At 34.0% G+C, this 17236-nt stretch overlaps 2 protein-coding genes and 1 non-coding gene across 4 annotated transcripts; 1 reads left to right on the top strand and 2 right to left on the bottom strand.

The window, feature by feature from the left end:
• Window positions 1–2483: 2483 nt before the first annotated feature.
• Window positions 2484–2590, bottom strand: LOC115715408 (small nucleolar RNA R71). The gene has a single exon (XR_004011281.1). It is a non-coding gene; the product is annotated as a small nucleolar RNA R71 (small nucleolar RNA).
• Window positions 2591–3564: 974 nt separating this feature from the next.
• On the top strand, window positions 3565–4242 carry LOC115713211 (uncharacterized). The gene has a single exon (XM_030641695.1). It carries the CDS (start codon window positions 3565–3567, stop codon window positions 4240–4242), a length of 678 nt encoding a protein of 225 aa, XP_030497555.1.
• A 4753-nt stretch (window positions 4243–8995) lies between these two features.
• LOC115712266 (NAC domain-containing protein 86) lies at window positions 8996–13051 on the bottom strand. Of its 2 annotated transcripts, none has more exons than XM_030640522.2 (3): window positions 12553–13051; window positions 12177–12457; window positions 8996–9569 (listed from the first exon to the last, which is right to left on the bottom strand). In XM_030640522.2, the coding sequence occupies exons 1-3, from the start codon at window positions 12707–12709 to the stop codon at window positions 9204–9206; spliced, it is 804 nt and encodes a 267-aa protein (XP_030496382.1). In that variant the 5' UTR covers window positions 12710–13051; the 3' UTR covers window positions 8996–9203. The 2 variants fall into 2 exon arrangements, with proteins under 2 accessions (XP_030496382.1, XP_030496384.1); XM_030640524.2 differs by having other exon boundaries at window positions 8996–9551.
• Window positions 13052–17236: the final 4185 nt, after the last annotated feature.

Here is a 17236-nt window from a genome sequence, read left to right as displayed (position 1 = left end):
GCTTGTTTTTGCTTTTCACACTTAGTAAAAATTTTTAGTGTGTAATTGTCATTGTTGCTTCCTCCATTTAGCTACATGAATGGTTGTTCCTTCGTTGTAAAATTTTTCGGTTGTGCACTATGAATGTTATGCATGTTTCATTTCCTCGCCTCTTTTTTTTTTATATCTGCAAACTAGTAGGTGAGTCCATCATGGATAGCCTACTAGCATTACTGGGTGTACTCATCTCCCCTCTCTTTCTTTTTTTACAGATGCATTATGGCGATTATTAGGGAGTTGAACACCGAGTAGACAACGATCTTCTTCAACTTTTGTTTGAAGATTGTCACGTGTCGCCTCTGCACAACTCATCTGGGGATGAGTGGTCTAGTAACGGGTTTGAGACGCCTATCTACCTTTATTGAGAGGTGATAGATGGTGAAGCGTACAATAGGCATATCTGGGAGCTAGGAACGATCTTACTTGCCCTGCGAGTGGACGTATGCACTCCTTTCTAGTGAGATCACCATTCCAGTAGGGGTGCCTATTGACCCATCTGGGGAGCTTACCCTTGCTCGGTGTTAGGCTATTTTTAGCCTAAGTTCTGAGTTGATTTTATAGTTGTTTTCTCTATTAATTTTATATTTTGGAATGGTTATATGCTTGATTTTCCTTGTTTCAGATCCTCGAGGCATTAGAGCTCAAATTCTATCAATATTGAAAAGACGGGGCATTCTGCAGATAAATCTGTTGAGGCTGACAAAAAAACCTTCAGTAGTCGCGACCACCACATCCATAGTCGCGACCCTATTCTATGGTCTCGACTATGGTCGTGGCTATGAGGTTTGGCAGAAAGCATGGATTTTTTATTTTGCCTATGGTCGCGACTAGGCTTTATGTAGTCGCGACTATGGGCAAAACACGAGAATTTTGGATAGTTTTGAATTTTCGCCATCCAGAGGTAACAACCCTAATTTTTATTTAAGGGAATCGCGTTTTAGAACAAAAATCATCAGAAATTGGACCCGAAAAGTGAAAGAGGGAGGAGAAGAAGATATTGTGGCGATCCAAAGCGCAATCACCAACTAGTTCTTTCTTAAACTCTTGATTTCTATGTTAATTTCTATTTTAAATTTGATTATGGATGTTATAAACTAAACTCTAATTTAAGGAGATGATGCATGTTGATTGATTTTATGCCATGACTTAATGTTAATTGCTATTTTTTCTTTCTTGATTGTGTATTTATTCATGTTTGTACTTAATTCCATGTTTGAGATTGATCACCTTAGACATGCTTTATGATCTCAATACAAAATCTAAACAGTGAGTATTGAGAATGCTAAAATTAAATAAACTAGGTTTTGTTGTGAAACGAAAGTATTTGCATGGCCTATGTGTCGGCATTGAGATTATTGCTTACAAATTGTATGTTAGTATATCTCAGAGATGCAATAGATAGCATATGATCTAGGACCTAAAAGATCTAAGAAGAGTAAGGTTAATTTTATGATCTGTCATTCACATAAAGAAAGAGAAATAATAATTAGCATTAACAATTGGGTAATTGAAACAACATGATTCGTTTCCCTAATTTTCATCCTTGATTAAACACCTTTATTGCTCTCTTTAATTTTTTTTTATTTTAAACTCTATCGAAAATTGTTTGTCTACCAAATAGAATCATAAGTCTAATTTAGTGATATTCAGTTCAATTTCCTGTGGTTCGAACTCACTCGTGTGAGTTTATTACTTGAACAACGATACGTGCACTTGCGTATTAAAATTAACAACAAGTTTTTGGCGCCATTGCTGGAGAATTGTTTAATTAAAAGTTGATATTACATAAGATTAGATTAAATTCTACTTTGGTTAATTCTTTCTGCTAATTTCTAACCAGTTTCTTTCAAATTATCTTATTATTTTTCAGGAATTAAAGGTGCATACGACGTCAAGGACAAAGTGTAACACTGCCGGTTCATCCTAAAATTGAAAAGACTTGTAGAAGAAACAAACGGCAAGAAAGAAGTGCAGCAAGAGCTGAAACAGAAGAAGTCATGGCTGATAATGTTAATGGCGGTAATAATGGCAGCAATAACGGTAATAACAGAGGTGTCATTGAAGACAAGGCAAACGGTCGTATTCCACCCGACCGTAGTCTGAGGGACTATGTTCCCCAACATTGATGGGGGTTCAGTCTTGTATAAGACCACCTGCCGTGGAGGCCAATAACTTCGAGATAAAGCCAGCCATACTCCAAATGGTGCAGTCTTCAGTCCAGTTTGGTGGACTCTCCTCTAAAGATCAAAATTTGCACTTGTCCGATTTCATGGAGTTATGTCAGACTTTCAAAGTAAACGGGGTCAGCAATGATACTACTCCCATTCTCACTGAGGGAGCGAGCCAAAAGTTGGTTGATCTCCTTGCCACTCAACTCCATTGCTACATGGATTGATTTGGCGACAAAGTTCTTGTCCAAGTTTTTTCCTCTAGCAAAAGCTACCAAGTTGCGAGGAGAAATTAATAATTTTTGTCAATTGGAGAATGAATCTCTCTATGAGGCTTGGGAGAGGTTCAAGGATCTCATTAAGAAATGTTCACATCATGGGATCGAAAAGTGGATGTTGGTTCATAATTTCTACAACAGGCTCATTGGTAACACCAGAGCAATTGTAGATGCCGCAGTTGGTGGGGCATTTATGAGAAAAAGTGTAAATGAGGCGTATGATCTGCTCGAAGAAATGGCCATGAATAACCAACCATTGCCAACTGAAAGAAGCCAAACGAAGAAGGTAGCTGGTATGCATGCGGTAGATGCCATCACCAAATTGACAGCCCAAGTTGAGGCCTTAACAAAGTTGATGGATGTGCAAGCAAAATAGGCTCAAGTTGCTTGTGAGCTCTGTGGGGGCCCTCACACCTATGACCAATGCCCCGTAGATGTGAATAGTTTGCCGATGGATCAAGCAAAAGCCATCAGGAATTATTCTCAAAACAATAACTATGGGTATAATCAAGGAGGGGGTCAACGAAAGAATGTACAAGGGCAGTCCTCTAATCAGCAACAACAGGAGTTCTATCAGTAGAGAAATCAACCCCAAAGAATCAACAACAACCACAACAACAAGGTTCTAGTGGAGGGTCCAGTGTACAAACAAATTTGTTGCTACAATTTATGACAGAAACTAGATCATCCATTAAAGCCTTGGAGAATCAGATGGGGCAATTGGCGACACAAATAGCGACCTGCCCTCAAGGTAACCGACTACCACAACGGAGGTGAACTCAAAAGAAAACTGTAAGGCAATTACCTTGAGAAGTGGGAAGAAGTATGAAGGGCCTAATGAGAGACAACAAGTGGAAGAAGAGGTTCAGGATCAACTGGCACTGACACCAGCAGAGAAGAAGACTACTGAGGGCCTCGCGTCAAAGGAAGCTTCTCCACCTATCAGCATTGACCACTATGTAAAGATCCCTTACTCGCAGAGGCTCCGAAAGACCAACCTAGAGAAGTAGTTCTCAAAATTTCAAGAGGTATTTAAGAAGCTGCACATTAACATCCCCTTTGCAGAAGCCTCGGAAAAAATGCCAAGCTATGTGAAATTCATGAAAGAAATCTTGTCCAAGAAGAGGAAAATGGAGGACTATGAAACAGTGGCATTGACCGAGGGGTGTAGTGCGATATTACAGAAGAAAGTCCCTCCTAAACTCAGAGATCTTGGGAGTTTCACCATACCTTGTACCATCGGGAGAATAGAGGGGATAAATGCACTGTGTGTTTTGGGAGCAAGCATCAATTTGATGCCTTTGTCAGTTTTTAAAAGATTGCATTTGGGAGAAGCGAAGCCTACTACAGTAACCTTGCAATTGGCTGATCGGTCGTTGGCTCATCCAAGAGGGGTCATCGAAGATGTTCTAGTCAAAGTGGATAAATTTATCTTCCCAATAGATTTTATAGTTCTCGACATGGAAGAAGATAACAATGTTCCAATTATTCTTAGGAGACCATTCTTGGCAACAGGCCAAGCTTTGATTGATGTTCAGAAGGGCGAATTGAAGCTGAGGGTGCAAGGGGACGAAGTGTTCTTTAATGTTCTTAAGGCGATGACTTTTTCTAAGGCAAATGACAACTGTTTCTTTGTGGATCTCGTAGACACCATAGTGGAAAAGAGAAAGCTAATGGAAGATTCATTAGAAGTGAGTTTGACTGAAGAAGATCTAAATGAGCAAGATGGAACTGAGGCGCTGGAATACGTAAAATGACTTGACTACTATGGGCCATTGAATAGAAAATACTTTGAAGAGTTGGGGGTCATTCCAAAGAAGCATGTGCCATTTGTAGAAAAACTACTAGAACTTTAGTTGAAGGTGCTTCCTTATCATTTTTGGTATGAGTTTTTGGGCAAGGACAAGATGCTGCTAGTCATAGTGTCAGCTTCGCTTCTGATGTGGAGACTGATAAGCCGTTAAGAGTACTCAGAGCGCACACTAAGGCCATTGGGTATACATTGGCTGATATCAAGGGAATAAGTCCCTCAACAGTTATGCATCGAATTCTTATGGAGGAAGGAGCCAAACCGACTATTAATGCACAATGAAGACTTAGTCCACCAATGAAAGAGATTGTCAGAAAGGAAGTGGTCAAGTGGTTAGATGCTGGGGTGGCCTACCCGATTTCAGACAGTAAATGGGTCAGCTCAATATAAGTAGTGCCAAAAAAAGGTGGTATGACTGTGATTAAGAATGAAAAGATTGAGTTGATCCCTATAAGAACTGTTACTGGTTGGCGAATCTGCATTGACTACAAGAAGCTTAACAAGGCAACCAGAAAAGACCATTCCCCTTTGCCATTCATTGACTAGATGCTAGACCGTTTGACTGGACATGAGTATTATTATTTTCTAGATGGCTATCCTGGTTATCATCAAATAGCCATAGCACCAGAGGATTAGGAGAAGAAAACTTCTACATGCCCATATGGCACTTTTACTTTTAGTAGAATGCCATTTGGACTATGTAACGCTCCAGCAAAATTTTAGAGGTGGATGATGACAATCTTTTATAATTTGATTGAGGGTTGTATAGAGATCTTTATCGATGACTTCTCAGTTTTCAATTCATCTTTTGACGATTGTTTGAGGAACTTAGAAAAAGTACTAATCAGGTGTTAGAAGTCAAACTTGGTACTTAACTGGAAAAAGTGCCACTTTATGGTGAAAGAGGGGATTGTTTTGGGACACAAGATCTCAAAGGCATGCATCGAGGTGGATAGGGCCAAGGTGTCTACAATTGAAAATCTACCCCCTCCAATTTCTGTAAAAGGAGTAAGGAGTTTTCTGTGCCATGTAAGATTCTACCGAAGATTTATTAAGGACTTCTCAAAGATCTCCAAGCCATTGTCCAATTTGCTTGTTAACGGGGTACCTTTTGAGTTTGGAAAGGAATGCTTGAAGGCCTTCCAAGCTCTTAAAGAGAAACTGATATCGGCACCCATAGTCACTTCACAAATTGGGAGTTTCCATTCGAATTGATGTGTGATGCAAGTGACTACGCCATTGGAGCTATCTTGGGTCAAAGAGCTGACAGGGTGTTTCATACCATCTACTATGCTAGTAGAACCCTGAATGATGCTCAGTTGAACTATGCCACTACGAAAAATGAAATGCTAGCTATTGTGTTCGCGTGTGACAAGTTTCAGCCATATCTGATTGGGAATAAGGTGATAGTATATACGAATCATTCTGTAATTAAGTACCTCAAGAGTAAGAAAGATGCAAAGCTAAGACTGATTCGGTGGGTACTTTTGCTCCAAGAGTTCAACATTGAGATAAAAGACAAGAAGAGAACCGAAAACTTAGTTACTGATCACTTGTCTAGGCTTGAATTAGAAGAGAGTTAAAACACAAAAGAGGTGCATATAAATGAAGAGTTTCCCGATGAGCAACTCTTTAGTTTGAGGGAAAGCTTGATGGTCCCTTGGTTCGCAGACTATGTGAACTTCTTGCCTGCAAATGTTACACCTCTTGAGATGTCTCGTCAACAGCTGAAAATGTTATTTTTAGAGTTGAAGCACTACTAATGGGAAGAGCCAATCCTCTACAAGCACTGTGCTATCAAATAATAAGAAGATGTGTGTCTGAAGAAGAGATGTATTCTGTCTTGAATCACTGTCATGCCTTACAATGTGGGGGGCATTTCAGTGGCACAAGAACTGCTGCCAAGGTTTTTCAAAGTGGGTTCTACTGGCCTACTCTTTTCAAGGATGCTAATGACTTTATGAATGCATGCGATCATTGTCAGAGAACGGGGAACATTTCAAGGAGAAATGAAATGCCTTTGACTGATGTTTTGGAGGTAGAGTTGTTTGATGTGTGGGGCATAGATTTCATGGGATCGTTTCCATCTTCCTTTAATAATCTCTATATTTTGTTGGCTGTGGACTTTGTATCAAAGTGGGTGGAAGTAGTTGCAACACATGCCAATGACAGTAAAACAATCTTGTCTTTCCTTCAAAAGTACATCTTCACTCGGTTTGGAACTCCCTGAGCAATCATCAGCAATGAAGGGAGTTATTTTTGTAATAAACAGTTTGAGGCATTGCTAGCAAGATGTGGAGTCCGCCATAGGACAACTTGTTTATTTAATATGTTATAAGAAAAGCCTATTAGGAAGCATGTTAGTAGCCTTATAGTTGAATAGTCGTTTGTTTTATTTCCTAAAATGAGCGATAATTAGTAAATTATTCTTGATCGCGATCTGACCAGGCTAGCTCTTGGTTTTGTAGGCTGTTCTATTAGAATGGACGCCAGGCGGATTGGAAGATTTAGGGTGGTCTTCGGTCGAATTGGGGGCTTATTGTTTTTCTATATTGAAAAACGGCAGGCCATTTCTCCTATTTTTTCCTGGTGCAGGACCCAGAAAAACGGCTTGCCATTTTTAGAAAATGGCCTACCGTTTTTCAGGCAGGTTCCCTGTTTTGATGTTTTTCTCGATGCTTAGGACATGGTTTTTCTAGAGATCAATAGGGAATAACCTTTAGTTTTGAGTTTAAAGTCCTCGGAAAGTGATTTAGCGTATCACTTATCAATTTTATGAATATTGTGATTTAGGGGCCTATAAACCGTCGAGCAGCAGTTCCACTCAGGTTGACCGGCACACTTAAATTCGAAATTGAGGTAAGATATGATTATATGCATATGTGACTTCATATTTAGTATGCATGTTTACGATTGCCTATTAGATGACATTTAAATAGCGGTAGTAGTATACACAAAATTATATTGGTTACCGAATAATGTATATTTGGCTTGAGTACTCATTAACGCTATCCCATCGGTACGATTAGAGTACCGAGTATAGGCTAATATTATGGTCAACAGTACTATCGTACGAATGTTCTAGACTCAGTATCACGTGGGACACGGGGTTAGGATTATGATTAGGTGTATGTGCGCCTAATTATAATCTGGTTTATATTTATGTTATGATTATATATGCTTTTCTTACTGAGTCTATCGACTCACAATTATTATTGTGTGTGTAGGTAAGGGCAAAGCTAAGGCTGAACAGTAGTGAGTTCGAGCAGATGAAGGTTGTACATATCGAGGCGGTTAAACCTGGAGTGATCAGTCTTCGGGACAATAGGCTGCATTTTGATTAGTCGCTTGGCGACAAGTTTGTATTAGTATTTTGTATTGTGGTTATAACTTTTGAATATAGGATCTCGACTTTGTAAAGTTTATTTTATTTAAGCAAAAGTTAATTTCAGAAAAGATTTAATTAAACGTGATTTTTTAATAAATTTGTTGACTAGCAACAAACTACACAATTAATAAAAAATCACGATAGCACACCTATAGTTAGGAGGGTGTTTGCGTGTCACTAAACAATACCACTAAAACTCAAATTTGTAATAGTTTTTGATCAATTCTAATTAGACCTTAAAATCTAATCCAATCCAACTACTAATTTGATTAGATCGGTTTCTTAATTAAATATTATACGCCTAATTTTTAATATTAATTAAAAAATATGAAAAATGATATAAAGTATATATCACCCTTCATTTTAGTTTAATCCTCTATAAAATATCATTTTGACAAATTTAATACAATTAAAAGTTCAAAATAATTAAGATAATATCAAGTAATAAAATATAACAAAATATCATGAAATCAAATAAATAAAACAACTAAGTATTAACAATTTAAATAAAAAAAAACCATCAAAATAAATATAATTAAAATATATATTTTTTTATTATATTTTAATAAATATAATTTTTTAATATATATTGAATGTAATTAAATTAAATTAATTTTTAATTAGATTTTAAGATTAATATTCAATAATTGATCTAATTCAATTAGAATTTAATTTCGGACTCAATTAGAGTGAACTTAATCATGTCCACCCGTACCCTGCTCCATATATATATTCTTTCTCTTTATTTTCAGTCTTTTTCTTCTCATTCTTCCATATACTTCATTTTTTTTACTTTTACTTTTTTAACACTTCACTTTATTTTCATTTTTCTATCTTTTATTTATTTTTCCATTCCTTTTGAAATGAAGGTTACGTATAAAAAATTTAAGATGATATGATTCCATCTTAAATCCAGTAATTACATTGTTAAATTACACATACATATTGCTCTTTATGAATAGTATAATATTCTCAAATATATTCAATGCCCAAGAATTAATAACTCTAGTAAATAGTTAAAAGAAATATTACCAAATTATTGGTACAAATAAATATTAGATCCCATTTATATGAATTAAAATTAATTTTAAATTAAAATAAGTGTAAGACCCCTGCTAAATAATAAAATTAATAATATCACACCCGAACAGATAACCTGGAAATCTATAGAGCATTCAGTAAATTATTTCACTCTATAGAAGCCATGCATAATTATCAAACCAGACTAAGAGAATTAATTACAACCCATACAAGACCCAATTAGAGAGATAGTATATTTAATATACAAATTACAAATTAACAAACATATATAATAAATATATATAAGAATATAATTAATCAAATAGATCTTACATTTCCTCCTCTTCATCCCATTTCCTACTTCCATTTCACCTGTACTCATCAGAAACACATGGTACTGGTGTATTTTATTATTCATGAAAAATAGCAAAAATCCACCCCAGAATTGTAAAATTATTTACGTCCAATAGGACCAATAATAATAATAATAAATAATTTAGCTAGTTTGTGAAAGAGATATGACGAGAGACATCATCGTGAGCTCCAATAGTAGTGGTTGTGGTTGTGTTAGACTGACACCAAGAATCATCATCAGTGATAAACTGCATCCATGAATCATCTTTGTCGTCGTCCTGCTCGATGCAAGACGACGATGCCATAGGAATGTCAGGTGACATGGTATCGGATTCATTGATAAATCCGCCATGTGAATTATGTGATGTTGAGCTCTCCATTAGTGATATGTTATTATTGTTGGTGTTGCATTGTGCTAGTAGTTGTTGTTGTTGTTCTTCTACTTCCGAACATATCCCGTTCTTCTTGAACACTCGGCACAATGCGTATGAATCCTGCATTTTATTATATGCCTATATATATGTCAGGACTAAGTATATATATGTATTAATTTCTATATTTATTTAATCAAAATGTTTTCACTACATTGGGTAAGATAAAATCCTAAGTAATGATAGATTTACACATTTAAATTGCACATTTATTAAACGATGATATGCATTAAATATTTTTGAATGGGATCAAATTACTAAGTTGTTCAGAGTAATTAAATGTCATCGTGTGTAATAAGTCCGTCCAATTTGAGTAGACTCAATTACTATTCTTAAATTTAAAATAGAAATTTAATATTAAATTTTGATAATTACGAATACACACGTATCAGAATATATATTACTTCAAAGCAATGCTCTAAGCACCAGTGATGCTTAGCACCCTTCTATGTGTCAGTATCGTTATTGGTCCAATTAACTATCGGGTCCTACATAATTTAATATAATAGTTTTTAACTAATTATCGCTCGTCAATCGCAACATAACATGTCGAGAAAGTACTAGACAACACTGATATTTAATGGCAATGCTCATATAAATATATTTTTGGAAAGGAAAGCCGAAGCATATATATATATTATTGGATTATCTCACAAATATATGACCCGGTCTTGGGTTCGAGTCCCGATTATACATTCTAATATATAAACGGTTAATTAAAAAAAAAAATAAAAAGCTTTAAACACTCTTAAACTTTAAGTTTTTGAAGCTATATATACCAAGTTATATTACCAATAAAAATATAGATGGTCAAAATGGGTCAATTATTGGGGCTGAGTCAATTGCAGTTCAATGTGGCAGTGAAAAAGCATATATATATAATGGATAATAATAAAACTTAGCTAGATGACAACAAATTAATCTTAGATAGATGGCTTATTTTATATAAATGTGTAGGACTGGGAATAAAGTAAAAAGTAACCCCTAGCTTCTTAACACCCTAAAAGTGATGGGGAGCCCCATCTTCTTTTTTGAGCTGAAAGATATGTAGACATAATAATATAATTCTAGATCAGAAAAAACAGTACATAAGTATCATTATAATTTTCAGTAAGATATTCTTTATATATTATTATATATACGATGAATGGTACTTTTGTCTTATTACAGAAAAAGGCATTAAGAGATGGTAGCTAATAACACTCAAGAGATCTAACACTAGTACAAGCAACGAATATGCAACAAATTTATTCTTTTTAATTTTTTTATCATTTAAACATGATGTTTATATTAACTTAGAGAATTAATGTATTCTTAAATTAAATGACAGTAGTGACAAATGGAAACAGAATCCTAATTATTCACACCTAATTAATTGCATACAAAGCTTTTAATCAGAAAACATATCAACTTTTTTCCCTAATTAATAATTATTTGATACCATTCTTGAATGTATATATATGTCTATAGTTTAGCTAATTAAATAATAATTCTAACCTATATTAAAATTTTATTAAACAATAGAAAATGATTATGAAAAATTGAAAAGGGTCACATTCCAATCTCCATTGTTCTGTGTGCATATATATATATATATAATATGTAATCAACAAAATATACATAAAGGAAAAAAAAATAATATGATTTAATTGGATTTAGTGTGCAATGAAGGGTGATAGTCGTGCGTAGTGCATCTTTATTAATTAGACTTTTTTTTCCTTCTTTTTTCTATATGATTGAAAAGATTATATATAGAGAAAAACAAAATAAAGGATAAAGGAAAAAGCTTTTATCTTTGGCTAATTAGTTTTCTGCCTTATTCAATTGGCTAGCCTATGGTTGAAGTTTATATCTACCGGCCTTTATGCTTGCCAAGTCAAATGGTGACACGTGTTATAATTCTACAGTTAAAAATGTGAAATGCTAAAGCGTAAAGAGAAGGGATTGCTATTTTAGTATATTTACAAACAATCTTATATGATATATATGTAATTACAAATAAGTGGAATAATTGTTGTAAAATCTTTAAAATGAGAGATATAGCGTACAGCACGCATATAATAATGAATCAATGATAATCAGCAAAAAGGAAAAAACATATATAATATTCAATGTATAGTTGAGAAGTTTCTTATATTATATATATATTGTTTCAATGATTAAGAAAAACTTATTCAATATTAAAAGGGTTCGCTATAGCTAGCCAATAATAAACTATATATTATATGCACATAAATATAAAATCAAAATGACTAATTAAAATGATGGGAAATTACTCCATATTGTTTTTTTAACTTTTTTTTTTTTTAATTTACGGTTTCAGTTTCCAAAGTGATCATTGCAACGCTAGTTGCAATAATAGTTTCTATACGATTTTTTTGTTGCAATTTAAGTTGCAGAGTTGCAAAAAATGTAAAAAAAATATATTTTAAAGTGTAAAAATAAAAAAAAAAACTCCTAAAATAATTAATGAATTAAGTCCAGATAAAAAAATAATTTAATGAAATAAACATGCAAAATATTACGATTAGTGCACTAGTAATTATTAAGCACATAAAACGAGTTTAATTATTATGATAATAATAATAAAATAAATAAATACACCGAGTTTAATATATATATGTTCATCAGTAATGCATGGCCGGGTACGTACGTAGTAGAAATTAAGTTACGTTATAATTAATGTACCTGAATTGCAGAGGTATGATCTTCAGAGTCTTTGTCATCAAGTCGATACTCATGCATGACCCAATCAGTTCTAATCCCCTGGGGCGCCCGCCCACGGTAGTAAACCAAGGTCTTCTTCATTCCTATAGCCCGATTCTGACACGTCACTCTCCGGTCTTTGCCTGTTGACTTCCAGTACCCAGCTCTCGTCGCTCTATTTGTTCTGAACCCATTAGGGTATTTCCTGTCCCGAGGTCCAAAGAAATACCACTCCGGATCTCGACTCGGCAAAAACGATTTTTCTGCAGATACACATATATATATCAAAACTTAATTAAATTCATACATGTATACATATTTCATACAAAATAAAATAAATTCATATGTATATTCATACCTGCCAACTCCCAGGGCTCGCATTTGTAGAGATCAACTTCAGGAATAATATCGAGCTCGATTTCTTGGCCGTTGATTTTCCTCTTGAGGTAGTAGTTGACTAGCTCTTCGTCCGTTGGATGGAAACGGAAACCCGGTGGTAATCCCACCGGAGACATTTATATAAATATATAATTTTATTTTTGATGATTTATTGCAAGTCTACTAATTAATCTGATAATGCTGATCGCCTATATATATGTGTGTATACACGTAGTAGTATATAGTAGTAAATGTAGTAGTAGTAGTACTACTACGAACTATAAGCTATATATAGTAATGGATGAAAATATATGTGATAGGTTTGTCATTGAGCATTAAATTAATAAATAATAAGGCGTGGTGTGGGTGGGGGGTTGTTATTGAGAGAATGATGATGTAGTATGAAAAGAGATCATAATAAGTCCCTTATCTTTGGGCTATTTTTCACTTTCCCTTTTCTAGATTCTCAGACAAACGTTCCTCTCACTACACATCTATCCCATGCCATAATTATATATATACTCTTCTGTTCCAAGATTTTAATTTATTATGATTAATTATTATTTGATTTATAATACCATAATTTTAATATATATATATATATATATATATACACACATACTAATTATGATTATCTGACGAACATATTTGATTAAGTAGCTAGGATGCATATACTTTCATGAATGTGACATCAAGTGTATTTACAACTGAGAATATAATATTTATTATACATAAAGTGTATGTATATATGTATATATATATATATATGATCAATTTCCTTGAACAGAAAAAGGGGTTAAGTTGGACAATGTTTTATTTTTTAATGTTGAGTTTACTTTAGTTTAAAAAGAAATGTTGAGTTTACTTTTTACTAGGCACCAATCTCCCACCGACCATGCATGTTATCAATTTTGATGTTTTCTTTCCATTTTTGGAAAACAATTAAATATTCAAAAGGTTACAGATATATATAATGCAGAAAAAAATTCATTTTCATTAGTGGTACTGTACATGTATAATGCTAGAAAAATGCTGAACAACGTTACGAATTTAAATCGCTTCAATATTCTATCTGTACACAGAGATTTATATTAAATTAGATAATATTACCGCTGTTCGCGCTACTAATTTAATATTTTTAGTATTAAAATAAAAGAATAACTATTTATTAATATAATAAATTTAGAGGATATTAAGGAGGAAGTGAATTTCTGATCATCCTCCTTGATTTGTTATGTTCTTAGAACTAATTTGCCATTGAATGTAGTCGATAATCTAGAAAATAGGAGAATTGATAAAATTAGAACTATTGAGCATGGTATTATCTTAATTAAGTTTGGTTCATAGCACTATAAAAAACTGCTACTTTTAGTGACAACTTTTTAGTCATAATATTAATTTTTTGTGACTAAATATGACTTTTAGTCACAATAAAAAATTACTTGTGACTAAAATATATTATTTAGTTACAAGTTGTCACTAATTTAATTTTAGTCATAACAAATATTGTGACTAAATATACATTTAGTCACAATAAATTGTAATTTTTATGACTAATATTTTTAGCCACGGACCTTTTAGTCACAACATAATAATGATAATTTATAATTAGCCACAACTTTTTTACCTTTAGTCACAAATTTTGTTGTGACTAAAAGTAAATTTTTTTATAGTGGAGGAACAAAGAGATCAAGCTTTGACTAGAGGATATGTGTTTTTTTGACAAAAATCCGATAGTTATGAGAGCTTGGTCATCACATGAGAAGTTTACTAAATTTGATGTTGTTAAAATTCTAATATGGATTCACAAACTGCGCTGGCAAAAAGGTCAAAGTTTTACCAGTGCACATTTACAGTGGTTAAAATATAACTTTTACCAGCGCATTTACGCGCTAGGAAAAGTCATTTTTGCTAGCACTTTTTATTTTGTGCTGGCAATTAAAAGTTCTAATATCAACGTTGATTTGCCAACCCCTTTTGCCAACACATTAGAAGTAAATTCCATTTTAGCAGCGCAATACCAAATTTTTGCCAGCACAAAAATGCGCTGGCAAGAGTGACATTTCTTGTAGTGATGCGAGAGTATTGGTGGAGATTGCGATTACTCATAAGCTTTCGAACCAGGTGGAGTTTATTAATGAGAGGGATGAAACGCAGATGGGAGAAGTTTATTATGAATGGAAACCATTACATTGTGAAAAGTATGATGGTTATGGGCATACCAAAGAAGATAGTAAAAAAGAGGCTAAACCGCTATGGATTCCTAAAAAGAAGACTGAAGAAGCAGTGATAGAAAAAGGAAAAGATAAGAAAAAGGGTGATTTTGAAGGATTCATGCCAGCTAAGGGGAGACCTCAAAAATCTAACTCTGCTCAAGTGGAAAAGTTAGAAGTCACTCCTATTAAAAATGCTTTTCAGGTTTTGGAGGAAATCTGAAGGGAAAAATTAATAGGGAAAAGTTTTGTGTGATTTGGGAGTTAAACAAGGGGGGGGGGGGGAGTGCCTCCCCATCCTAATGGATATAATTAGCTAGAATGTCAGGGGGTCAACAATCGCAAGAAGCAACTTGAAGTTAAAAGATTTATTCAAAGTAAAGATGTGGGGTTAATTGGTCTCCTTGCAACAAAGGTTAAATCTCCTAATTTGGGAGATTTATACATTAATAATATGTTTGAATGATGGTATTTTACAACAAATAATTTTTACCATCCGAATGGTAGAATTATGTTAGCGTGGAAAAGTACTAGTTTTGCAGTAGAGTTATTAGGAGGTTCGAGTCAGATTATTCATTGTGGAGTTAAGCCTAAAAGTGGTGCAAAATTCTTGGTGACATTCATTTATGCTTTCAATAATTTTGCTGGTCGAGAAGTTTTATGGGAGGAACCTGTAGTAAATGGAAAGTTAACGATGAGCCTGTGTTATTTTAGGTGATTTCAATGTTATTTGTCATCCAGAAGAGAGAGTGAAGTTTAATGGGATTGCTAAAGACTATCGTGTGCTGAAAGATTACATGGAGGATTGGTAAATGTGTGATATAAAATTTAATGGCTGCTTCTTCACTTGGAACAACAAAAAAGATAGGTAGGATCGAGTTTACGCCAAGCTTAATAGAGCAATCGAAAACCAAAGCTAGCTGAATTCTTATACAATGGCTGAGGTAACTTTCTTTCCAAAAGGAGAATTCGATCACTGCCCCTATCTACATTCAGTTTATCATGAGATTAAAGCTGCTAGGAAACCTTTCTAATTTTTACATTTGTGGTGTGAGCATGAAGAATTTCAGTTACATAGCTGAAGTGTGGGCAAATTTTTTTAAAGGCGTAGAGATGTTTGTAGTTGTTCAAAAGTTGAAAGCTGTGAAAAGTATACTAAAAGACTAATAAACACATTATTGGAGATGTTGTTGTACATTATCATCAATTTTTGCAAAATTTACAATTGATTTAAGAGAAGATGGATAAAGCTCCTTTAAATGAGGTAATAGTTGCCAAAGAACTTGAGACTCCACAGTTATTTAAAGTGGAAAGAAAGAATTATAGTTCTTTTTTGGCTCAAAAAGCAAAAATTGGGTAAATTAATGAGGGGATGATAATACGAAATTGTTTTACAAAAGTATTAAAATGAAAAGGGAGCAGAGTAAGGTTTATGCAATCAGAACTGAGTATGGTACCTGGGTTGATGATTATGAAAAGGTAACTGAAGCATTTGTGGAATTCTATAAAAAGCTTCTAGGGATAAACGGAGAAAAAATGGACAAAAAAGTGGTGCAAGAACGACCAATTCTTTTTTTATACTCGACTTTTTCTAATGAGGCCATATGGTGAAGAGGAAGTCAAAAAAGTAATTTTTTCTATTCCCCATGAGAAAGTTCCTGGTCCGGATTGGTTTAATAGTGCATCTTTTAAAAGAAATTGGACTGTAGTGGGAGAAGATGTCACTAAGGCCATCCTTTCATTTTTGAATTCAAGGGCCTTACTGAAAGAGATAAATGTCACAACATTGACTTTGGGGCCGAAAGTAAAATGTCTGAATTCAGTGGTAGATTTTTGGCTAATTGCTTGCTGTGATGTTAAGTACAAAGCAACCACGAAGATGATATGTGCTTGGCTTCATCTCGTCTTACCATGTATAATTTCTCAAGACCAAGGTGGCTTCGTCCATGGGAGGTTTATTGCTCATAACATTATGTGTGTCAATACTTGGTTAGACATTATGGGAGGAAAAATTGTAAACCATCTTGTATGATTAAGAAGGCATATGACACTATTGTTGGAAGTTGTTTTACCAGGATCTAATTTTACTAACATGTATGTTTGATTATATTCTATAATCTAACATCCTAAACATGAATTTCCTAAAAATAATGAATTAAACACATATAAAGTTCTAGAAAGCCTTACACTGGTGGCAGCAGAATATTATGACTCCTTCCGTTCAAATCTCTAACCCTTGTTCTTTTTTATCGCAGAGTATTAACAAGATCTGAACCTTGATCTTATCTGTTGATGGAATTCTTCACAATCTTCTACACTATGATTGAATGGGAAATGTACTCTTCACTATAGGGACTTCAAAATTTGAAGAGAGAAGAGAGCGAGAATTCGAAAATAGAGAGGAGCCTTTTTATTTTCAATTAGGTTATAAGCCTATCACTATCTATTTAT

This window comes from Cannabis sativa, chromosome 4, assembly GCF_029168945.1.
Source record: "Cannabis sativa cultivar Pink pepper isolate KNU-18-1 chromosome 4, ASM2916894v1, whole genome shotgun sequence".
Classification (NCBI taxonomy): domain Eukaryota; kingdom Viridiplantae; phylum Streptophyta; class Magnoliopsida; order Rosales; family Cannabaceae; genus Cannabis; species Cannabis sativa.
The sequence above is the reverse complement of the archived record's forward strand: the minus strand, read 5'-3'. Positions and strand labels throughout refer to the sequence as shown.

Coding starts and splice junctions, on each gene's coding strand:
- LOC115713211 (XM_030641695.1), top strand. CDS start 3,565: ATGCCAAGCTATGTGAAATTCATGAAAGAAATCTTGTCCAAGAAGAGG.
- LOC115712266 (XM_030640522.2), bottom strand. CDS start 12,709: ATGTCTCCGGTGGGATTACCACCGGGTTTCCGTTTCCATCCAACGGAC. Junction 12,458..12,552: donor CGAGCCCTGGGAGTTGGCAG/GTATGAATATAC, acceptor GTGTATCTGCAG/AAAAATCGTTTTTGCCGAGT. Junction 9,570..12,176: donor ATCATACCTCTGCAATTCAG/GTACATTAATTA, acceptor ACATATATATAG/GCATATAATAAAATGCAGGA.